A 26,329-nucleotide genomic window follows, 5' to 3' on the forward strand; every position below is an offset into this window, starting at 1 on the left:
CCAGGTTTACACACCCAGATATGGAACTAGAAGGATCCCTGGGGGCAACTCCCTGCTCTCCTTCAGTAAAAAAAACCATCTCCTCCTTTGCTGAAAAGCATCTGTACCCTACAATTATATTTGAAAGTATTTCTAACCTGGAAGTCAAAAAAGTTCTCTTCCTTTTGGGTCAGGGATTTCTAATGAACCAACAGCTGAATTCCAATGGAAGATGCTGAATTGATGCTGGCCCTTCAAAACCATCTCGTTTAGGCATAAATGTGTTTTCCTTCCTTCCTTCCTTCCTTCCTTCCTTCCTTCCTTCCTTCCTTCCTTCCTTCCTTCCTTCCTTCTTTCCTTTGTTCCTGTTAAAATAGATGATAAAATATTTGAGAAAGAACAAGCATCTGATTTTCTTTCAGTAACTGCTAGAGATGGTGTGTGCTGGTCAGATAATGCCACGTTTTCCTTGGCACTGCTTCTTTCTCAAAAGTAAAAGGATGCAGAGATGTATACTGTTCTTTATCACCTCTCCAGTGGTTAAGTAAGACAGCCATTCTAAAAGGACAATGGTTACAAAACCATAATTCTTATTTAATTACAGACTAAAAATATTCATTTCCAAAAATGTAATTTCTATACTTAAATGAACTTGGAAGTCTTTTTGTCTTCAGTACCATCCATAAAAAACATTTACTAAAGAGCTTGTGATAGAGAAAACCCTTTGTCTCCCTCAAAGAAGTAGGAACTGAGACTATATCTTCCTTGTTCTCCCCATGGCTATCACCGCACAGCCAGGTAATCCAGTGGGTAGGGTGCTGGTCTTGCTAACAAGAACTAAGTTCAATTTGAGCCTCAGTCACCTACTAACTGGGTGACTCTGGTTCAGTCATTGAAACACTATTTGCTTTGATTTCCTCATCTGTCAAATAACATCCCCAGGAGTATTGCAAAGATCGAATGTGAGAATATTTGTAAAGCACTTTGTAAATCTTAAAGAGCTCCATGAATGACGGTTGCTATTTTATTATTGTTGTTATTGCTATGGTTGTTGTTAACTTTTAATAAAAGAGGAAGAAAAATTCCTCCATGAAAATTTCAAGTTTAAAGTCTGAATTCAAGAATCACCTTCTATAAATTTCTTATAAACTTTTAAGTTTCCTTATTTTTTTTGACAAGTTAATGGAGTTGAATAACTTGCCCAAGGTCACACAGTGACACACAAAATGTCTGAGGCTGGATTTGAACTCAGGTCCTCTGGCTCTGGGACCAGTGCTCTATTCACTTGCACCCCCTAGCTGCCCCTCCTCATTTTTTAAAAAAAAAGATATTTTGGATCCTTAATTTTAACCACTTTTCCATTTCCTCCCCTTCAGTGATGAACCACCAGCACCAGCAACAGATGGCATCCAACACTACTCTGTCCCCACAGAGTCACCCAGCACCAAACCCACAGGCAGGCTTGATGAATTTGCCCAATGCCCTGACCACTCAACAGCAGCAGCAGCAGAAACTACGCCTCCAGCGGATCCAGATGGAAAGAGAAAGAATCCGAATGCGCCAGGAGGAGCTCATGAGACAGGTATTCACTTCACTTTTGACCTGCCCTGGTCCTTTGGTACTTTAAAAATCCAAGAGCGCCCAGTTTCCTTTTTTGTCCAGGGCTCTTAGGTGTATGGGGGAAGAACCCCAGAAACATCTGTGTCTATATTGGTTCCTCTATCAGTTGGTACCATTGACTGTCCTAAAGAAAGGAAAAGAGAAAAAGGGGAAAGGAAGGGCAGGAAAATGGTATAAGGGAGAGACAAAGAAGTGGGGAAGAAAATAAAGTGGGAGAAAGAGATGGTAAAGAAGTCTCTTCTGGGTAGGTCACCCCAAATTGCCTCTTGGGCAATTTTGCCATAAATGAACTCCTCCTCACCCCCAGGCAGAACTTGGTCCACACTCTATTTGCTTTATTTTTGTAGCTGATTGATTAGGAAAAGCAGAATACTGGGACAAATGAGTCTGGATCTTAAAATTTCCAACACCCCTTCCTTGCTGCCTATCAAACTTGTAGGCTTCTGGTTTTCTGGGTGCCCCTCAGGGTAGGACCCTGCACCTCCTATTCGTTCAGGATTAGTGGGAGAGGACTGGGAGAAAATGGCCAGGCACATCATCATGAACTTGAGCAATTATAGAACTTTTTTAAAAGTTTAAATATTACCGTGCTAATTTAGCCCGTTTGCACATCTCATGAATTTTATTGACTATAGTCGGGAGGAAAGTTTCAATTTATTGCTTTACACTTAGCTTTGTGACTCATGGAACAAGAGAGATGGGAAGCTTCCTTCGGATAGCTTAAGGAAATAAACAGTTTTAACAGACTACTGAAAACACATTTTCCTTCTTTTGTTAGGGAATAGATGGTTATTTTTTTCAGTTATGACTGGTGTCTGGAAATTTTCTGTCAGCTTCCTTAAGGAAAATAAATAGCTGCTTCCCTTCAGATGTAAATTCTAGCTCATAAATTGAAAATGTGATATGACTTGTGGATTTAAATTATTTTTCTTTTTTCTTTTCTTGAAGTGTAATTGTGGTGGGTGGGGGAGTATTGTGTTGAAGTAACTGGGCTCAGCAAATGAGACCAACAGAGAGACAATGTGATTTGTTTATCCAGCAGAGGTTGTCTCCCAAATCTGAGGGAAAGAAGTGTCCAATCTTGGAATTGTGTATATATTTGGGGTCACATGCTGGGGTGTTGGACTTGGGGTTAGGTATCTTAGATCGAGTGGCAGATACTTATTGGGTGAGTGACCCTGGAGGAGGTGCTCAACTACTCTCTGCCTCAGTTTCCTCATCTGTAAAATGAAGATAATACCTCCCTCATACGGTTATTGTGGGAGGGTTATGTCAAGAGCTTTGCAAATCTGAAAGTGCTATGGAAAATGCTATTACTGTTATTACTATTTCTACTGTTACTACTGTGACTTCTGCTACCATCTTCATTATCACCACCACCACCATCATTATTCCTCCTCCTCTTCCTGCCACTACTCCCACAACTACCATTACCATTACTATCACCACCACACACCACTACTTATACCGCAACTACTATCACCATTACTACCACAATCACTACTACTATTCCACCACAACTACCACTACCACTATCACTACTACTACTACTACTACCTCTAGTACCACGATCACTACCACTACTGCCATCATCATTCCTGCCATCACTGCTACCACTGCTACCATCACACCACCACCACCACCACCACCACCACCACTGCTACTACCACCACTACCACCACTACTACTACTATTACCACTTCTACTACCATTACCACCACAACTACTATTACTACTACTGTGCCTGTTGCTGCTGAGGTCAAGTATCACACACTATTGGCAGGGCAGGACACATGTTATGCAGGTGAGCATGAAACAGGTTCTGGGACACAGACAGGCAGGAGACCCTGTAAGGTCAGAGGAAGAACTAAATAAAGAGAAGAGGGAGAAGTACAACCTATTTAAAGTCTTCTGGTAGCTTCTTGTTCTAATTATTCTTATTTATTGAGTATTAAATTCTGCTGTTTATGGCTGTACTTCCAGGACTCTTTAAGTCAGATTCTCTAATTCAGCGCCCTGGTACAAAGTCCCATCACCCCACCCTCATTACACTGATTGTGTGTCTATTTGCACCTTTTATTGCCTATGTGAGGAAGTTCATACATTAGATTTTTCTCATATCTGACACCAGTTAACAAAGATGAACAGGCCTCCCCCTTCCTTTTCTTTGCTTTCCTCCTGCCCTTCTTTTATCCTTCCCTCTAAAAATTACAATTCTCTTTTTTTTGAGGGCAGAGAGGTTTAGGAAGTGGAAGACCAAAAAATACACTTATCCAGGGTGGGGATTACTTTTCTTGTTCTTTTGAACCAAAATCAGTTTTTTGGGTTAGGGTTACAGAAAAGTCAACAAATTCCCATAATTTTTTATCTTTCCAATATAGAGTCACTAAGCTGGGTTTAGCAGTACACTCCTGTGATCAGAGAATATGTATGATATAATATATGTTACAACATTATATATTTATAATACAGTTTATAAAAATGTTGGATTCTAATTTCTTTTTGACTATGGTGGGTAGGGAGATGATGTAAGATCTGATTCAATTCAGGTCAATTCACCAAGTATTTATTGAATACTTTTGGTGAGCCAAGTATTATGATGAGAATAAAAAGACAAAATAAATTAATCCTACGCTTAATGAACTCATATTCTACTCTGGTGTTTAGAGGTTGGATTGCTTTATTGTGGTGGCTGTAGAGACTCAAGGGAGCTTGTTAGTCATTAAAGAAGAAACAGAGGGGCAGCTAGGTGGCGCAGTGGATAGAGCACCGGCCCTGGAGTCAGGAGTGCCTGGGCTCAAATCCGGTCTCAGACACTTAATAATTACCTAGCTGTGTGGCCTTGGGTAAGCCACTTAACCCCATTGCCTTGCAAAAAAGAAAAAAAAAGAAGAAACAGAGATACCAGCATTGTCAAAAGAGCAAAGAAGATTTTCCCTGAAAGAATGCAGTTGATTCAAATGACTAAAGCCAGGTTTGAGACCATCTAATAAAGGCAAATTTTCTAGAGGTTGTTCCCCCCAATCCAAGGGAAAGAGTTTTGTTTTAATTGTTTTTAACTGTCCCTCATGGAATCAGATTCTTAAATTGTTAAATATACATTTGAGGACACAGGATGGGGTGCTGGGCTTGGGGTCAGGAAACTTAGATTGGTGTCAGACACTTATTGGTCGAGTAACCCTGGATGAGGTGCTCAAGCACTCTCTGTCTCAATTTTCTCATCTGTAAAATGAAGATAAAAATAACACCTCTCACAGAGCTGTGGGAGAGTCCAATGAGATAGTACATGTTAAGAGCTTTGCAAATCTGAAAACTTTATTACTATTGCTCCTATGATTCTATTACTATGATCATCATTACTATGATCACCACCACCATCACTACCATCACTGCTAGCACCATCACTACCACCACCATTGCTGCTACAAATACTGGTACTACCACCAATTCCACCATTACTACTTCTATTACCACTTCCACCACCACTACCATTGCTATTACCCCTACTCCTATTCCTACTGCCACCATCACCACCACCACCATCACTACCACTATTACTCCTTCTCCTCCTCCTCCTACCACCACCATCGTTAATCCTACAATACACTTCCAACACCACCACTCCTTCTACTACCCCTTCTACCACCACCACCTTCATCTTTATCACTACTACTCTTACTACACTCCCACCACCACCATCGCCATCACCATCATCATCACCGCTGCTGCTATTGCTACTTCTACTACTCCTTCTCCTACTCTTACACCTACTACGACTATCACCACAGCACCACCACCACCATCACCATCATTATTACTACTACACTTCCACCACCACCACCACCGCTGCCACCTTTACCACCAGCACCACCACCATCATCTTCATCACTATTATTCCTACTACACTACCAACACCACAATCATTACTACTATATTTCCATAACTACCACCACTACTACTACTTCTCCTAATCCTACTCCTTCTACTACTCCTACTTCTACTACCACCACCACCAGCACCATCACTACTACTACTATACTTCTGTCACCACCCCTACTATTACTCCTCTTCTTACACCTACTACTACTACTACCACCACCACCACCATCATCATCACCACTACTACTACTACTACTTCCAATAGCACCACTACTATTACTACTTCTACTCCTACTCCTATTACCACCACCACAACCACCACCATCATCACTACTACTACTACTACTACATTTCCAATACCACCACTACTCCTACTCCCTCCACCACCATCACTACTACTACTACTACTACTACCACCACACTTCCACCACCACCACCACCACCACCACCACCACCATCACTGCCACTACTAACATTACTTCCACCACCACCACCACCACCACAACTACTACTGCTACAATTGCTAATACTCTTGCTACTACAACTGCTACTACATACATCCTCTCACTCCAGAGGCAGGGCATTGTATGCTGGAAATACCTCTCTTGGGTGGATGTGGATTCTGATTTGAGGGGAGAGATAATGGGGAGATAGGAATAGACAAATGGAAGAGAAGATAGTAGCTCTCCTCACTGGGCCTATATAGTTAGCCCCCTTCTGGTGCAGAGATGCTAATACAGATTCAAAAATCTATTCAATCAACTGTCAATCACTCAGGAAGTGGGGGATGGCAGAGCACCATAAAAGGTAATCAAATATAAGTCCCCAACCTTATTTAGAATATGATTTTCCTCTTCCAAACTCTCTCCCAGAGTTTTAGGAGCCCACTGAATATAATGAATAATGTGTTTCTCCTTCCTCCATTCCAGTCCCCTCACTTAGTAGAAAAGTTAATGAGCTTATAAAGCAATCAGAAAGTAGATTGGACTTAGGGAAAAACTAAGACTTTAAGGCAACATGGCTCAGTGTCAAGACTATTGTTTCCCATGCCTTAGTTTACTCATCTGTAAAATTCAGAGGTTGGATTATTTGACATCTAAGATTCATCCCAGGTCTACCTCTATATCCCTAATATAGAATCTGATTTATTTGGCTTTTATTTAATCAAGACTTAGAACAAAGTTGGTTGGGGTTGCTTTGACTTGTAGGTAATAGCACACGAAATTATATATACATATCTCTCGGCCTCTCTGTCTCTCTCTTTCTATTATTCTTTCATACTCTGTATAGCTCAAGGCATCTATGTGGTGCATTTGTTAGAGTGATGGGCTTGGAATCAATCCAGATCTTGCCTTAGACCACTTATAAACCATGTGATCCTGAGAAAGTCACCTCACTTGCCTCAGTCTCAGTTTCCTCATGGGTTAGAATGGCAGTTATATATAACAGGGTCATTGCGTAATCCAAATTAAATAGTTTATGTAAATAAAGTGCTTTCCCAATGTTAAAGTATTCTATATCAGCTATTATTTCACCTTATCGATAAAGGGTTGTTTGCGTGTTGTCTCCCCAAATTAGAATGTGAACACATTGAGGGCTGGGACTATTATTGTCAGTGCTTAGCATAGTTCTTATCAAAACAATATTTAATAAAAGCTCTACATGGAAAAAAACAGCAGGAAATCACACCTCTGGCCCTCAGTGTCAATGGAATCACAGTTTAGGCTTAAAAAAAAATGAAGGTCCCCACAAAACCTTTCACCTTCTAGTCTAAAAGACAGGAGGCCAAGGCCTAGATTGTGATGGAGTGAAGGAATCCTCTTGGTCCCTACCTCCTTCCTATCCACCCTCCAGGGATTTCAACCTGTGATTATTCCCTAAACTAACCCTTCCCTGCAACTTTTGTGAGGAGGGGAGGGCTCAAGGGCTCAAGGATTCATATCTTGCAGCATCACCCCCCCCCCCCCCCCCCCAGTATACCCTGCTTATGCCCCCATGGCACTTGTCTAAAGATCAGAATCAAATAAAATGCTGAGTAAGTGTACTGTGGGGTTGCAAAGCAACAGGAAAGAGGCGAAGGGGTTTGGGTGAAAGTCAGTGGAATTCTCTTGGCCGGCCTCCCTCACAAATCTCCTTTGAGCTTGACAGCTCAAACTTTGCAGCTGCTCAGCTAGAGTCACGCCCAGGCGTGAGCTAGTCTGGGTTTCAGGGAGCCTTCAGGATCTGGCTTAGATTTGATTAGAAGGGCAGCTTTTTTTTTCTTGAGAGAGGTTAAAGAGTGTCATAGCCATATAACTCCAGTCTCCCCTTCCTTCTTCCTCCGTATGTAATTTAAATAAGAAGGCATACAACTCCACAGGCTAATCATGTGGAAGCTTCCAATCTATGGCTATGTGGGACAATTCCATTTTCGGACTCACTTTGTTTTCTCTAGTTCTAATATTTTCCCTACTGTTTTTGGCCAGAGTGCTGGCATGGACTTGTGTCCCTCCAAATGTGGAGAATGACAGAATGGGGTGAACTAGAGTGGGGAGTGCGGGGGGGGGGGGAGGGAAAGCCCAAACTCTGTCATTCACAAATACTGTGTCTGAACTCTCCCTTTTCTGTCCAAACTCATTTTGGTGACTGTGTGATGAGAGATCCCAAACCAGGGAGATTCCAGGAACTCTGACAATAGATTTCTGGACTCCTTTGGCAGAGAGTTAAAAAGATTTACATTGGGACATTGTGTAAAGAAGGTGAATAATTTAGCGTCCTGAGACGTTTTGAAGTCTTTTAAAGTATTTTTGGCAGGGATTGTACATTCTCTGTAAAGGAAGAATCACTTGGAGGTTCAGGATTTCAAAATATTGCTTTTATTTTTTCATTTGTTTCCACTTACCCCACCCTTTTTAATTAAAACAATGCAGCATCCCATTTTTGGGGATCTTTTCCTCCAACACGCATACTGACAGCACAGGACCCTCTGAAGAGCTTATTATCATTGGGCTCCCTTTGAAGTCCATGCCAAAGCCCACATGAGCCAGGCAGCAGGAGGCACTTCCCCAGCCAAAGACATCGCAAGGGCTGCCGGGATCCCAATCCAGGATCCATGGTCACGACAGGCTACTTGACTTTCAACTGCAGTTTATTTTCTCACCTCCTCTATTTACTTATTCCACAGGAAGACTCACCAGCAAGTTGGAAGAGAATTAGGGTTGAGGTTTTCATCTTGAGACAACTTCTATTTAGTTATTGCAATTTAGCATACGCTCCTCCTTCTGCTCGGCCTCTCTCCCATTGCCTACCCCTCCATCCCAACTTTGAGCTAACAGAAATGGTCTTTTAAAAAAAATCACCCACATGATTTCCCACCTCTAGGAAAGGTGTAGTTGGGATATTTGGGTTTATACAATGCAAGAGTCTGAGACATGATGCTCTCCACTCCTAGCTTGGAAAAAAGAAGCTAGGAGAAGTTCAACAAAGAGGCATTATGGAGAAGCTAGGCAACGTTCCAAAATTTTTTGAAGTCTGTATTGTGACTTTCCTGGACAACAGTGTGATAGAATAAAAAAGACGATGGCTTTGTAATCAGACAACCTGGGTTCAAATTCTGGCTATCACTCTACTAGTGAGACATTAGGGGAAGAGGTCATTGAACCTCAGTTTCCCCATTTGCAAAAAGAGGGGATTGGAGTATTTAGTATTAAAGATTCCTTCTAGGTTTAAATGTATGGTCTTATGACCATAGTCAGAGACCCTGCCCTGATAGAATTAAGAATAATTCAATCCTCCCTCCTAATTAAGGCATTACTTTTCCCATCACACTGGTTGTGCAGGAAAAGTCTCTTCCAGTGACTGATCTTGAGTGTCCAATTTTCCTAGATTCCTTCAAAGTTAAACTGAAATGCCATTTCTGCCATTTTCCTGATCTCTTCATTTTCTAGTCCCACTCACCCCATTACCTTGATTTTATCTTGCATATGCTAAGGTTGCCCATGTTGCTTTCCTGGTAAACTTCTTGAAGGTAGGAGTTAATTGCATTTGTTCCTTTACCTCCATAGTAAGTTCTTTTTTTTTTTGTTTTGTTTTGTTTTTCAAGGCAGTGGGGTTAAGTGACTTGCCCAAGGTCACACAGCTAGGTATTTATGAAATGTCTGAGGTTGGATTTGAACTCCTGACTCCAGGGCAGGTGCTCTATCCACTGCGCCACCTAGCTGCCCCTCATAGTCAGTTCTTAATAAATGTTTGTTGATTGATGGACCAGGCTAGTCATCATTATTCCAGAGACATCTACAATCAGACAATCAACAAGCATTTCTGAAGCACCTACTGAGTTCAGACACTCTGTTGCTCCCAGGAGATATAAAAAGGTAAAAGAAAATCTTTGCCCTCAAGAAAAAAAGCTCAGTGCTCTAGAACAAGGGTTCTCCATGATGAATTTAAAAAAATTCTCTCTACTAAGACTTTGTAAGCATCCTATATTTGATTTTATTCATTTATCTTGCTCTCTGAAGGTGTCTATAAGCTCCATCAAAGAGCTTGTTAAAGGTTGTCCAAGGGGCAGCTAGGTGGTACAGTGGATAGAGCACTGGCCTTGGAGTCAGGAGTACCTGGGTTCAAATCCGACCTCAGACACTTAATAATTACCTAGCCGTGTGGCCTTGGGCAAGCCACTTAACCCCAATGCCTTGAAAATCTTAAAAAAAAAAGTTGGTCCAAGACACATACAAAATTTCAGATTCCCTGCTCTAGAATTTGTCATTAGCCATCCTGAAATGTAGGACCAGAATTGGACGCAACATTCTAGATATGTTCCGAGCAGCAGGGTTCAGTAGGACTATGACTTCCTTTGTTCTGGACATTGTCTTCCATTAATGTAGCTTGAGATAGTATAAATTTAGTTTTGAGGTGTCATCCCACTCTGCTGGCTCCCTAAATGTATTTAAATAAGTTTAAGCGTGGTCCCAACCAGCCTATGCCAAAGTTAAGTATAACTGTATTCAGGGCTAGTCCAGATCATGTGACTAACCAACAAGTTTGGAATTTTTCTTGCAGATATTAAAGGGTTTTTGAGAATGTATTAGCCAGGGTGGGCAAGCAGGAGTGTAACTTAGGAAGCTAAAGTCTATGACCTGGTTCACTACAAAGACCACTGGGCTGGGATGGAGGAGATCTGCATTCTAGTTTCAAGTTTGCTTCTGACCATTGGCAAGAGGAAGGAATCCAATCTAGTGTTCTAAGACCAGTTGTGTGATTACAAAAAAAAAATCATTTCACTTCTCTAGGACTCAGTTTATTTATCTATAAAATGAGGAGATTAAGTCAAATGATGTTTAAGCCTTCTCCAGTTCAAATTGCTATTTGTTTCACAGAACTGAGTTTTTTCCCTTTTTTTGGAGGGGTGGGGAGAGTGGATTGGAGGAGAATCATGAAAGAACATGAAAGAACATGAAAGAAAAAGACAAGGAGTCAGGAGAGCTCTTAGTCCCAATCTTGCCTTTGATGCTTATTAGTTGAGTGATCATCTGGCAAAGTACTTTAACTCTTCCAATCTCAGTTTTTTCATCTAGATGGAACAGTGGATAAGAAGACTTGGAATCAGGAAGACTCATATTCACAAGTTCAAATCTGGTCTCAAACACTTAGTAGCAGAGTAACTATGGGCAAGCCACTCAACCCTGTTTGCCTCAGTTTCTTCATCTGTAAAATGAACTGGAGAAAGAAATGGCAAACCACTCCAGTATCTTTGCCAAGGAAGCCCCAAAAGGGGTCACAAAGAGTTGAAGATGACTGAATGGACTGAGTAGCGATATTAGCAAATCCATAGGGTGTTATGAGCACTGAATTAGATTTTATGTGTATATGTTATATGTTTTGTGTGTGTGTGTGTGTGTGTGTGTGTAGAATATTGTGTAAACATTAATTATTGTGTTAATGCCATTCATTAGGGATAGAGCATAGGTTATTATGTCTATAAATTAAATAATGAAAAGGGGAACTTCTTTTTGGTATTTTTTTCATTTTTCAATTTATGAATAGGTATGATTCTAAGTCAAGTGACATTTCTTAGTAAAATCAGAATCATAATGACCAGGAGCTTGGAAAATGAATTAGGATCCTTCCATCATAGTTTCAGAGAGTCTTGTTCAGTAACAAGCAGCTACGTTTTGAAAGTAGGCAAGTTGCTGAATTCCCAAAGTGACCATCATAGAGTTAAACAGTTGATAAGTTGAGTAGGAAACCTCCAGCTATTACTGAATTTCAGACCTGACTAGGAAGCCAGTTTTACTACCACAGAACGTCAGATCTCCAAAGGCCCTTGGAGACTATTTAGCCGAACCCCTTCATCTGGAGCACAAGATGACTAAGCATGGAGCAATACAGCTCCCCTGAGGGAAGCAAGGGTTGAGGGGCAGAATTTCCTTCCAAAAATCCTTTAAAAGGTCTTGTTACATACAGTTCTTGAAAGGACCTTGGAAATGATCGAATCAAAGCCCCATCATTATGATGAAACTATTTAGACCTAAAAATGAGAAGTCACTTCACTCTACAGATTCTGAAAGTCACAAAGGTAATGAGAAGATATTGCTCAAATTGCCACCATGCCTAAAGAATGGAATGTGTCCAAATAAATGGGGTAAACCACTATTATACCTATGTTCTTTGACAATGGATTTAATTTGATTATCATGGAAAGTGACAACTAGAATTGGGCAGCAATTTCATAAATTCATTGACGGGAGTCTGCCTTCCCACAGTTCAGTCCATACCTTCTTAATTGCTGTGAGTTTTGTATGTGTCTTCCTATAAGGAGGTTGGACAAGACCTTTGAATTGTGCTGCCAGCTGCGTTGTAGTGTTGTTAATGTTTTTTGAAAATTCATGCCTCATTCTAGTGGTCTGTTTCTTATCATATGGTAAGAGTGAGAGACAATTATCAGACCACCCTAATCTGATTGTCCATTTCCTTGATGAAAAATTGTAGGACTTGTAAACCTTTTCCTGTCTCACTTGTGATTTTGTAGCACTGGAAAAATATTGGTTTAAAAAGATGAAAGTTACTATAATGGAATAGCTAGGTTTTGAAAATGCTGAATGATTTCCCAATGCCCAGTCTCTTCCTTTTATTCAATTCTGGACCATTTTGACACATCCACAGAAACTGAAATTGAAATAAGAGAGAAACTCTATGTTTGTGATTTTCATTAAATTTTTGAGCTGTCTTTTGAAGAACTATGTACATTTGCCCTATAATTCAAGTTACCAGGTGTTAAGATCTGCTGTCATAGCCCACAGTCTAATCTTTTATAGGAGCAATAATCATAACTGACATGTATATGACCCTCTAAAGCTTCCAGAGTGCCTCATCTCATTGGAATCTTACAACAGTGATGTAGATATCTCAGATATTATTATTTCCATTTTCCAGACAAGGAAAGTGGAACCCAGGTTCACATAGCTATAAGTGCCTGAGTGGGATTATACCCAAGTCACCCAATGTCTCTTAAGTCTAGCCCTCCATTCCTTAGAGCCTGGTTAGATTTTTGGAAGCTACCAAAAACTATCTGTGGTCAATGTGGTGATTAACTCAAGTGTATTCAAAATAGGAGCTTGTCTCCATGTGAGATTTCTATGGATTATAAATGGTGCCAGAAGACACTTGCAAACACTAGTTTCCAAAATTCTCAAGTACTGACAGCATTAGCAAACATGTATTCAGGACTTATTGTATGTTGGACACTATACCAAGGACTGGGAATAGGAAGAAAGACAAGAGGGCAGGACCTCACATTCTAGGAGATGATATGTAAATCACCAGATACAAGATCCAGAGTCAATGGAAGGTAATCTCAGGAGGCAATGAGGTGGTGCAGGAAATAGAGCAATGGGCATGGATTCAGGAAGACTCATCTTTGAGTTCAAATATGGATGATTCTGGACAAGTCACTTAACCTTATTTGCCTCAGGTTTCTCAAATGTAAAAATAAACTAAAGATGGAGAAGGCAATAGTAAACCACTGCAGTATCTTTGGTAAGAAAACCCCGAATAGGGGTGGCTAGGTGGTGTAGTGGCTAAAGCACCAGCCCTGGAGTCAGGAGTACCTGGGTTCAAATCTGGTCTCAGACACTTAATAATTACCTAGCTGTGTGGCCTTGGGCAAGCCACTACTTGCCTTACAAAAACCTAAAAAAAAAAAAGAAAACCCCAAATAGGGACCCACTTGAGGCGAAGGGATCGAGAAAGGCTATCTACTGAGAAGAGGGATTTGTGTTGAGACTTGAAGGAAGTCAAGAGGAAGAATTGAGGAGGGAGAACATCCTGGATATAGGGGGAAAAAATGCAAAGACACAGATGGGGTATCCTGTGTGAGGAGCAGTAAGTATGCTGGTGTAATTGGATTGCAGGAAAGGGTCCCTGGCAGACTGTCCTTTGGTGAAATGAAATGAATTTAAAATTTATTGGAATAGAATTCATAGTATCTTTAAAGACAACTATTCTCATTTTTGTAGTAAAATGTCAGTCTTTTTGCCTCTGCTCTAAAAAGCCTCATGAATTAGTAGAAAATGAAGGCTCACTGAATCCATTTGACAAATCTGATCCTTTGAGTTCCCTTTGAAATAAGTTTGTTGCAGGTAAGAGGGATATATGCAGTTAACACCCAGGAGAAGTGAGAAATACTACTACACATGCTTTCTCTCTTAGTTAATTCAGATCAGAATTTGGGGTTGAAGTTAGAAATAACTTCCAGAAAATGATCTAGTGTTGCAATGCTGAAAAAGAGTGTGGTGAACTCTACCTTGCTAATTCTGAAAGACAAGCTAAACTAGTTTTTAGCTCAGTGACTGAGGCATACTAGGTGCTGAGTAAGTCTTTACTGATTAATAAATTAGCCTGACTGTTTCTTTAGGATGGTTGGTCCTGGGGAAAGTTTCCTCCCTATTTTATTCAGTCGTTTTAGATAATTCTTGAAGGCCAAGGCTCTATATTGATAAAGGGAGCCCTCTACTGGCCAAATATAGTATCCTCTTCAAGGAGAAGGCTCTTAATAAAGGTAAAGGCTATTTGGAAACCTAATTCAAGCAGATAATTGAACCTGAATATATCTTCAAAACAAAAATTTATTCTAAAAAGAACATCATAATTAAGGGTAGAGAATGGAAGCTATTATAGTTGATCCAGGGCATGGAACCTCACCACCAGAGAAGGCAACAGATGGATGAGTGAGTATAGTGTATGAAAGAAAATGCATTAATCATTTGTGCCAAACATTATAGTAAGTACTGAGAGATCAATTCCAAAAGACACTCCATGCCCTCTAATGAAAAATAGCACAAATAAGGGAGAATAATGACCAGGAAGGGTGATTTGGAATGGGAAGTCAATGGGTTGCTAAATGGAATCATAGGGACTGTATTCATATGTCCTTTCCAAGAATGATGGTGCTGTTGATTATTGTTCCCAAAGTTGGAGATGGAAGGGATGGGGGAGGGGAGGAATTTAGGGCTGGTGAAAGGGTCGTGAAGATGGCAGAACAGCAGATTAATGGGTTTGGGTTTGTTAGGTTATAGAGACCTCTCACCAGTCAAAGTGTAGAACCCCAAGCAAGAACAGGAGAACTGAGTTGGAGGTAGAAGACATGTCATGAGGATGAATGGACAGCAACACATCTCCTCTTCCCTCTTCTGTATACCTATCAGTAGCATGTTATACAAAATATTAGGTCTAGTCTTTATAGGAAATTGGGCTGAAATTAAACCAACCTAATGGTACAGCACAAAAAGTTCTTTAATTGGTCTTTCTATTATTCTGTAAACAGTATATGACATAGGTCAGTGACCATGCCTTTGCTTCTTCCCCACTACCTAACATCATGCCCTAGATGGATGGGACAGACTGGGGCCTATGATATCTTTGGTATAGGGAATTTTCAATGAAGAGTTTCCTTTACATTGGTATTTATACATTTGTATGCATATATATACCTCTGCTTGAGGCACAGAGAAGTTTATTTTTTTTAATTTTATTTTATTTTAGGCAATGGAGTTAAGAGTGACTTGCCCAAGGGCACATAGCTAGGCAATTACTAAGTGTCTGAGGTCAGATTTGAACTCGGATCCTCTTGACTCCAAGACTGGTACTCTATCCACTTTGCCACCTAGCTGCCCCTGGCACAGAGAAGTTTAAATGGCTTACCCAGGACCTCATAGATAATATGCATCTGCAATGGGATTAGAATCCAGGTCCTCTTGACTTCAAAGTCAGCTCTCTATGCACTATGTTACAGTTCAGATAGTCATTTAATATCTGAGTATTAGCTTATATTTTATTTCATTCTCCATAGAAATAGATCACAGATCAGAATTTAAATTCTTTGAGTCTTCCATTTAGTTTAATTCTAGATAAATGGTACTTTTCTCTAGGATTTTTCTGCCCAATTTCCATACATCCCCATCATTAGCTTTTGTTATTAAAAAAAATCACTGTTTGAAAGGCTCAATTCGTCCAAATCCCATTGCTCATAGGGATTGTAAAATGAACACTGTTAGAAAGAGAAGTCATTTATATGCAATGAACCTTGGAGATACAGAAGCTATTCTCTAATAAGAATATTGTTATTTGGCTCTATAATATTTGTAGTATAACCATGTTTTATCAAATCATGAGATAGACTTAAAATAGGCTGACAAATAATAGTAATAATAATAATAATAATTTCAGGAGGTAAGATACTATCAATTGAAGAAAATCAGTAGATAAGAGATAAAAATAGCCTGTCCTGGAGGAGTTTGGCAGCAGGAATAAACTAATAATATTTTTCCTGTTCACTAGAAAAATTCATGTTTATAATGCTTTTCTGATTTTTTGATGCTTAGTGGTACAAGCTAGTGTTGGACCTATTCAGGGGAGACAGGTTCAACTATGACTTCAAGCACTTTTTAGTGCAACCCTGAACAAGTCATTTAAACTTCTGTCTTCCTTAGTTTCCTCATCTGTAAGATGTGTGTGTGTGTGTGTGTGTGTGTGTGTGTGTGTGTGTGTGTGTGTATGTATATAATCTACCTTCCAGGGTTGTTGTGTGAATAAAATGATATTTGTATAGCTCTTTCTAAACAATAAAACATTGTATAAATGCTGTTACTAATTGCTACTATATAGTATTTGAATATAATCACATGATTTTAATATTCTTTTGACTTTTTAGAAAATGATATCATTGCATTTTAGAACTAGAAGGGACTTGAGGTCATCAAGTTGAAGTCCCCCTCCCTCCTGCTCTTTTTTTGAATGAGAGACTGTGACCCAGAGAAGTTAAACAACCTGTTAAAAATAACCTTTCTAGAAAGCAGGATATCTGCAACTAGAACCCAGATTATTGGTTTCTTAGGCTATCACTCTTTTTCTCTCTTTTTTGCACTTAACTTTTCCTGTAATATATAGATCCTCTCTTTGTCCTCTGTAAGTCTTTCTACATAAGAGAACAGTGTAGCCCAATGGTGCTACTTTTATGATGACTGCCAAGTTCTCCCCAAAATGTAAAAGGAAGTAGGACACCTGGCTGATTCGTCATCATGCCCATTCAATCTTAAAAAATCATCATTGATGTGTTTGTGTGTGTGTGTGTGTGTGTGTGTGTGTGCATGCACGTGTGTGTGCGTGTGTGCATGTGTATGAGACATCTAATGATAGTGTTTTGATGTCATAAAACATAGACATAGTCATTAGGATTACTATGTTATGAATTAAAAATTTTATTGGCTTGTAAATAGCATGGACCAAAAAAAGAGATTAATGGCTTCCAATCTGATGTAATCTAATTCCATTCAATTTAATGAATAGTAATTATATACCTGCTATATGCTAGAAATAGAGACAAAAGGAAAAAAAATACCTTCAAGGAATTATGCTCTACAACTTAGACTATTTGATTTAGCTTTGATCTGGAAGCCAACCCTAGCAATGGCCTAAGTAAGTAGGAGTTCTGAGACACAGATACCTGAGCAGTTGGACACAGTTGGGCAGAGGTTCAGCACAGCTACCTGTGTGACTATGGAGGGAAGAGTTGTTGAGAAGTAAGGATAATGATTATGAATCCTGAAACAAAAGAAAGAAACAGCCTTGACCAGCTTGGTTGGGATCCCTTTTCATTTATATAGTTTATTGTGTTGTCTCATCAGGGAAGATGATTAACCCATTTCTTTTCATTGACTTTCACCTTTGTATAGGAAGCTGCTCTATGTCGACAACTTCCCATGGAATCTGAGACAATGGCCTCTGTTCAGGCTGCTGGGAACACACCTGCCATGGCCCAGGAAATCAGACCAATAACAAATAACAGTTCAGATCCTTTTCTTAATGGGTAAAGACTCTTTTCTTTTTGAGCTTACATGGTTGGGGAAGAGGGAAAAGTTCACTTCCACTTAAATTTACATTCATATTGGTTATAAATGGTGGAACCTTCCATTATAAGGTTAAGACCATGAGAATAGAAAGGTTCTTACGTTGTCAGTGGAGGGAATGTTGCCACATATTTGTTGAATTTTCTTATGAACATGCTGTATTTATTCTTTCCTCTTGGTACCCTGCCCTTATCCCCACCAAATAGGAACAGTTTGAGTCTAGGAACTTTTTGTATTTCTAGTGTCTATCACATGGTGGAAAATGGAAATGTAATCATGATGTCAATGAATATTGTCTGTAACCAAGAAGGCAATAGTATGTTGCATTGTGTGCAAACTATAAGACCACTGGAAAAGGTTGAAAGAGAAGGGCAGAATCAAAAGGAAAGTTGGTCATTTTAAAATACGGCATTGTCTGTTGACTAGTAGATCCCCAAAATCTCTTGCAATGCTTGAGATTCTATAATTAATTCTAAACCTTTTCAACTAAAAAATGGGTTACATTTGACCTATTTCTCATTTAATTTTTTTTATTTGCCCCTGTTGTTGCCTCTTTTTGCCAGAATATGAATAACTTTTATAGAAAAATTGTGAAAGTTATTTTAAAAAACTAAAATGAAACAATGGCAAAAGTTGAAAAATGTAAGGACATTTTTTTGAATCTCAGTTTATATTGAAATGAAAAGGAATGAATTTGTACATAATATAGATTCCTAATTAATATAAATGGCCATTTTTTCTTATCTTTTGAGAAAGGCTCTTACATTTACTTATTGATTATTGTTTATTTGATATTACAAGTTTGGGGAATTTTATCTTGAACCAGAAAAAGGAGAACCATGGAGTGAAAGTTGGGTACAGTGACTTTAAGATTGGTTCATAAACTCTAATTTTGGTTTTTTGCCCTTCTGTATTTGGCATTGAAATTTTGTTCAGGGAGATGACACTGAGAAGTTTCCCTGTTTTAATTTGTAGCGGACCATACCATTCCAGGGAACAGAGCACAGACAGTGGCCTCGGCTTAGGATGTTACAGTATCCCAACAACTCCTGAAGATTTCCTTGGCAACGTAGATGAGATGGACACAGGTAGGAAGGAGAAGATGGTTATTTAAAGCCTTTTAATCGTACAGTTCATTGTCAGTCTTGTATGTTTTCTGGTTTCTGTATTGTGCTTTTTCATTTATTTATAATACATTATGTTTCTAAGACAGAGATGGGCTATGAAACTTCCACACCAGGGGTTTTAGTTCAAGTACAATATGATTCAAAAAGCAACAATAAATGACAATTTAATAATATAGATGTATGCAAGCTTTGTAGTTATTTTTATTATAGTTATAATTTTTGACTTCCAAATTGCCAAGACTTAAAATTTCATCATTGCTCATATTCCATTAATATATTATGTCTTGTTTATTAAGCTTAATAGATAAATCTCCTAGGTTCTGTGGCACTTTATGGGCTTGTGTATCTTCCTGAACTTAAACTAGTTTTATGTATAGATCAGAAGACCCTTCTGAGTGTGCACCACTGAAAGATGCTAGGAGATGACACCATGGTTGGCCATTATAGTAGAGTTTTAATTAAATTTTTTTTTTTTAGTTTTTTTGCTAGGCAGTGGGGTTAAGTGGCTTGCCCAAGGCCACACAGCTAGGTAATTATTAAGTGTCTGAGGCCGGATTTGAACTCAGGCACTCCTGACTCCAGGGCCAATGCTCTATCCACTGCACCACCCAGCTGCCCTATAGTAGAGTTTTAGTAGTGGTTTAAGTGGACAACCAACCTATTTCCATACATGCCCATGCATCATAAAACTAAAATTTCTTGACTGAATGTGGAGATAAACTTTGTTAGTAGGGAAGGAGAATGCATGTGCCAAGGTTATTCCACTATGGAGGCTGTTGCTACAATAACATGTGTTTCCTGTCCAAATTGAAATTATGTTGTAAAACCCAGCTTTCCCCAAATCACCAAAACCTTTCACTTGTTTCCACTCAGAGAAAGCACTTCTTTAATGAATTACCTTGTGACCATGGTTAACATGGAGAATTTTGAAAGAGACTCTGTATGGTCAAGGCAATAATGTCCATGTCCAACTGTTATTGGAAGTGAACAAAGAAGGTCTGGTTGAAATTCTCATCATGTTTTTCAGGATAGACTTTCCCCCTATGCTCATCAAGAAACCAGGTTTCTTTTAGATAGTCAAATGTATGTTTGTATAAGTTTCTTCACTTTCCTAGGTGTACATAACATATTTCAATAGGATCTGTCCACAGGGATCTTTTTTTCCCCAAGGAAATTGAATCATAAGATTTCTAACTATTTCTAACTATTCAATTCAATATACTCACTCATAAAGGACATTTTAATTCATCAAATAAGTTAGCTATGAATTTTTTTAAATTATGAATTAATACTAGCTGTGTCACCCTGGGGTAAATCACTTAACTCAGATTACCTCAAAATAATTTGAGTTAAACTTGACTTTAAACATATAAATATTATAAGGTTCTCTCTTTAGTCAAATATCTACCCCTGTCCTAAAAACTCCATCAATACTCAATTGACAGCCATCTTTCATTTCTTAATCCAGTGGATAGAATACTGGGTTTGGAATCAAGAGGTTCTGAGTTCACATCCTTGCTGGAATACTAGCTCTGTATCTTTGGGTATTAAGTGTCTGAGGTCAGATTTGAACTCAGGTCTTCCTGACCCCAGTCAACTCTAATTTCAGTAAATTCTGAGGGGATTGGGGCAGCTAAGTGGTGCAGTGGATAGAGTACTGGCTCTGGAGTCAGGAGGGCCTGAGTTCAAATCCAGTCTCAGACACTTAATAATTATGTAGCTTTATGACCCTGGGCAAGTTACTTAACCCATTACCTTGCAAAAACAAAAAAAAAAAAAAAAAAAAAAAAGAAGAAACTGAAGGGATTGTGAAATAATTCAAGTAAGAGGAGCAAATATTTCAGCCTTTTCTTCTTAGCTAAGAAAGCATCTTTCCAACTGAATCCTGCTCCCCTAATCATATCATGAAAACCCCAATAAGGAGGGGCTAACCCCTGTGATACAGAAGTATATCCTTATAAAATATAAAAGCCTATCTTTTTTGCCTTCCTTGCCTAAATGAAACAGTACCACAAGGACACATTCTTTACACTGGAGAGTGGAAAACAAAATGGTCAGGGAAATCAAAGAAGAAAGGATTGGGGAACTGACCCCCCCCCCCCAACCCCGACTTGTCTGTACTGACTGGGAGTCACCTTCCCTTTTTCTAACCAAAGAACTCCCTGGACTCTGGCAACTGGACATCACCTGGCAGAAGTGCTATGGGAAAAGAGAAGACACAAGTTCATAATGAGTCTGGAAGGGAGGGATGGAGGCTTCACAGAATGCTGGGTGATAGAATAACTAGACCCACCTTCTTCTTCCAGAATCTTCCAGAAATGGTAGATGGAAAATGGTGGAGGGGAATTAATGGGAAAGGGGGAAAAGGAAGCAAGGATACTGGTAGTGGTAGTGGTAGTTACAGCCCCACAGAGGTCCCCAGAGACCAAGAAAATGAGAACTCTTGTCACATTAAGAAGCTTACCACATATTTCACTTAAAAAAATGTTGGTTAACTTGACTTACTATATGGGAGTTTTCTTTTAGCTCCCTCCCATCCCTAAATTTTTAAGGCAATTTTTACTTTTTATAATTACTGAGAGAAAAAGATGAATAGTCAGAAGGGATGGACACAGGGTTGATACCAAATGGCATTTATTACATTATCTTCTTGTGTTCATTAATGCTCTGTCCATCCATTTATGGTGTCATCTCCCGAGATGTATTTCACATAAAATTCTGGAGCTCTTATGGCCTAGTTTAGTGTATATGGGAGATAATATTTGCTCTAGTCATAGAGGTAATTAGTTTATTCAATAATTATTTATAAGTATTTACTATAGTCACTATATCTTTTGCTATGTCTGGGAACACAGATAAAATCATAGATGGAAGGTAGAAAGGACCTTAGGACTGTTTGTCCGATGCCTATTTTACAGATATGAGGAAACTGAGGCAAGTGATGTTAAATGAATCATCCAGTGTCATGGGGTTGATGGGCCAAAGTCAGCCCTCTTCTCATTGTCCCACATTCTATCACCCTTAAGAAGTTTAATTTCTTTTGGAGGGATTGATAGTAATAATGTCTGAAATTTATGTAGATCTTTTCATATTCATTTTTCCTTTTTGACTCTCTTGACTACCAGATTAGTTACTCTGAGTTATTAAGTACATTTTAAAGTGAGAACATTGAGGTTTGCAGATATTAAATGACTTGCCCAAGACTGCACAGTTAGGAAGTATTAGAGGCGAAATCAGGTCTTACTGACTGTAATTATGCCAAGATAAAAAGGTGTCAATATAATTCTAGTGAAAATTGGACTTCAGTTTTTTTATTAGATTTTTATTCTTCAGGGTCCTTTGCTGCTGTTGACAATTGCTTTCTCTCATAGGGGAAAATGTAGGACAGACACCGATGACTCTAAACGCTCAGCAGACCCGTTTCCCCGACTTCCTTGACTGTCTTCCTGGAACAAATGTTGATCTTGGGACTTTGGAGTCGGATGACCTGATCCCGATCTTCAACGACGTGGAGTCTGTCCTCAACAAAAATGAGCCCTTCCTGACCTGGCTGTAATCTGAATTCTTGGCTTTGGCTCAGCCCACCCTCCCACATCCTCCACTTCCTTCTTCTCTTTGGAAAAGAGGTGGAGCCCAGAAAGCACTCAAGATTTCTAATGACTCTTTCCCATCCATGGGGTCAATTGAAATTGTTGTCTGGATTTGATTGACCAGAACTCATCTAAAATATATAAATGTATATTTTCTCATTACTTTTTAATTGCATCTGTTTGCTACAGCATACTGGCTGAGGCATGTCTGTAGCCCAGATTTCAGGGAGAGAATTTGCAGAATTGTTTTGCCTCTTCTCTCTTTTCATTGGCCCACAAAGACATTTGTTGTGTTAGGTTAAATTAAAAGACAATAAACATGAAGAAAACAGAGTTTAATGTGACAGCTTCAGCCAGAATCCCTGCACCAGATTAATCCCAAAGTGCAGGTCAGTAGCTATATTTATGACTGTAGTTTCAAATGCCTTACAAAAGTCAAAAATAAAACTATTTAACTTGAGCTTTCAAGAAATCATTGTATTGTTAGTCAAATAGTACTGTATGGAATGCAGAGTAGCTTTGAATCCATGCTGGCTAAGATAATAATAATTATTATTTGCAGAGGCACAGACAGTGCTGTTAGAGTTTATTCTCCAGTATATTACTGTAGCTTCCAGATAATGAACAATTCCAATTTCAAAAGTAGTGGATTGTCTAGTAACCATTTTATTCTAAATATGCCATAAAAGAGACCACATAGGTACTATCACCACCACAAGAAAAGCAAGCCAATGGAATGAAATAGCATTCAATTATAATAAAATGTAACTCAGATTTTGTTGTTTATTTTTATTAAGCACTCTTTGTAATTTTGTAACTGATTTTAATTAGCAACAGAATTTTATTTTATTTTATTTTATTTTTGGATACATCTGTGGCAACTGTTTCTTTGATTTTGGGAGATCAATCCTAAAATCTATCAGGGTAGAAAAGTGTGGCACAATCTACAACTTGACCATAGACTATCCAGTTGCCTTTTTGTTGTTGTAAGCCTTGTCAGTCTTGTCACCACGACAATGATAAATTGAAACAGACAGTATCGATGAAACTGTAATCGGGAAATGACCGATCACTGAATGACCTGTAAACAAAAGCCTGCTTTATGGGGAGGGTCAATGGTGGAGGCAATGTTTCTGAATTCATTCAAACTATTCCCTGTCTGCTAATTCTATTATTCAAACCCTTTTTGCTTGTTATAAAAGGCATGATATCAATATACTTATTACCTCTCATATAATCAAGAGGAATTTCTTTATGAGATGTTTAGGACTGAGAGTGCATAGTTTAGCTAGTATTCAGAGCCCCGAATATGCCAATGACGTCCTCAAATGTTTTGATATTATCTGAACTGTCATTATTTATAATCTATGAATTTAATCTGTTTTTAAAATTTTTTTTAACAAAAAATGCATTACTTTTTAAAGGCATTATTATTAATTAAAGTCTCTGAGCTAGGACTTTCTAGGTTCTAGCAAAGAAAAGAGGCTGATCACTCATTTAAGTGTTTATTTGTTGAGGGTCTGTTAATTCAGATTCCTTCTTATGCATTAGGAGATGCAAGAAGTACACACAATCTTTTTATTTTGTAGGGGAGAAAGCAGGTGAAAAGGTCTGAGTTCAAGTAGCAATGTTATGGAAACATATGGAAAAGTTGAAGGTCAGGAAATGGATAGGGGTAGATAAGTCATCCTGCCTCAGAGGTGAGAAGAGCTTCATGTAATAGGGGCCCAAATATAAGCTGTCAACAGAATTTTATGAAAAGTTTTCTATGATAACTTTTATACCAAAAGATTTTTTTCCATTATATTTTTTAAAAAATTACTTTGGTGCACTTTGCATTGGAGAGAAAGACAAAAGAGGGAGTGAGAAAGGTGAAGATGAAACTACTGTTACTTCTAAAGCAAATTTTTTTTCCTAAAGAAATAGAGTTGGTTTTTGCTCCCACCCTCCTCGTTTGTTTGTCTGGTGATCTCCCATCCTCATCCCCTTTTAATATCCCTTTTCCCTTTCTCAATGCCCTCTTCCTTTTATTCATTATTTTCTTCTCTCTCTCTCCCACTTTTTCCTTCCCAGGGAGGGGGAAGAGGATGGGGAAGAGAGCAGCTGAATGGGAATGTTTCTTTTTCCACTAAATCGAAGGGAGCACTGATTTTTTTTCCTCTTTTGCTAGAAATAATTGCAAAAAGAGGGGAACAATTTTTTTTAATGAACAAGGGACCTAACAAGGCTAAAGCAGTGTTACTGTATTTTTTAAAAAGTTTTTTTCTCTTTAAGATTTGTTTTCAAGTTATCAAATTAAATCTGAAATAGCTATCCCTCATTGCCTTTTTTTTCAACATATGATTAGCACATTGGGGATTTATGGAGTCTATTTTCAGAAATGAATTTTTTTTAGTATGCTATAGTTGGAATTATTAAATATTAGGTGAATTTTTCTTTTTTCTTTTCTTTTTTTTTTAGAGAAAATAGTTGAACATTTATTATTAAGGAAATTACATTTCCCCCAGAAAAGCTTTGATCAATGCTGTGTTATCACTTGAATAAAGCCAAGTAGAGTGTTCTTTTAATGGCATGTAAAACATTGTTTTAGGAAGAAGGAAAGACAGAAAGAAAGAAAAAAAGGAAGGAAGGAAAGAAAAGAAGAAAGGAAGGAAGAAAAAAAGTTAGAAAACTTGAAGCAATAACAGCTCTTATATACATAGTTTCATATGACCTCCAGCCAAATTAAACAGAAGGTGCTATCTTACAAATTTTTGTTAGGTTTTAAAGCAACTGCCAGGGGGTTAGTTCTTTTTACTTTGAAATGACAATGATGAGATAAAAGAAAATTCTGCATTGCAGCCTGCATTGCAATTCTGCAAATTAATTTTGGCATGTGAAAGATATATTTTAAAGTGTTTTCTTTCCCATGCCTTTTTTGACTTTACAACATTTGAATTCAATTCTTAGACAAAACCTTCATGTTTGTAATTCCAGGGATACAGTGATTTTTAGACAGTGTCTCATTGCATTATTTAAGGATGTGAAATGTTATTTTTTTTTTTTTTTACCAATTTTCATGGTGTACAGGACGTATACAGAGTGAATATGCCAAAGTGCCTGGCCACACAGTTGACCCTTGCCGGGTAGGACAATTCTACATCAATGTTGGTGACATGGAACAGTGGGGAAATGGTCTATTGTAGCTTTGATTCTGGTAACACTCTTAGAATGTAGTTCTCAGAAGAAGCACGACTCAATGACACAATGCTGTTTGTAAGACATCATACATCAATTTTAAATGGGAAAAATGGGTGATTGACAAAGACTATTTCCTAATATGCTACATCCATTTATGTTCTAGTGCCTTAATTTTTTAATTTACTTCTACATTTTTGTTATATGACATTATGTGTGAGTTTTTATTTTTAATTTAGATTGCTATGCATACAAAATGTATGCAATCAAACTTATCAGATCAAACTGTTATACCCAGAGTTTGGTACTGGTTTTTTTTTCTCTGATCCTGTACAAGAAAAATAAATATAATTAAATTTCAGCTGATGGCCTTTGGTTTTTTTCAGTCTTTTGGGTTGTGCCTTTCACTGGGAAGCTTCAGGTTTCAGTGAAGAGAGGATTATATAAAACCTTTTGAAAAAAAAATAAAGAAAAAAGTTCTAAAGACAAACATTTTCTTCAATTATATGGCAGGAGTTAAGCAACATAAATATTTGTTTTTAGAATTCTAGTTTTCATCTTGTTTCAGATTTTTGAG

General features: G+C 38.4%; 1 protein-coding gene across 1 annotated transcript in view; it reads left to right on the forward strand.

Moving 5' to 3' along the window:
- The window catches only part of WWTR1 (WW domain containing transcription regulator 1), a 167,893-nt gene extending 141,780 nt beyond the window's left edge, over nucleotides 1-26,113 (forward strand). The window contains exons 3-6 of the mRNA XM_074191090.1: nucleotides 1,356-1,561; nucleotides 17,685-17,818; nucleotides 18,834-18,946; nucleotides 22,357-26,113. Of these exons, the coding sequence (XP_074047191.1) occupies nucleotides 1,356-1,561; nucleotides 17,685-17,818; nucleotides 18,834-18,946; nucleotides 22,357-22,541 (638 nt within the window). The 3' untranslated portion in view covers nucleotides 22,542-26,113. The remainder of the gene's footprint in view (nucleotides 1-1,355; nucleotides 1,562-17,684; nucleotides 17,819-18,833; nucleotides 18,947-22,356) is intronic.
- The last annotated feature ends 216 nt before the right edge of the window (nucleotides 26,114-26,329 follow it).

This window comes from Macrotis lagotis, chromosome 6 (assembly GCF_037893015.1).
Source record: "Macrotis lagotis isolate mMagLag1 chromosome 6, bilby.v1.9.chrom.fasta, whole genome shotgun sequence".
NCBI lineage: Eukaryota > Metazoa > Chordata > Mammalia > Peramelemorphia > Peramelidae > Macrotis > Macrotis lagotis.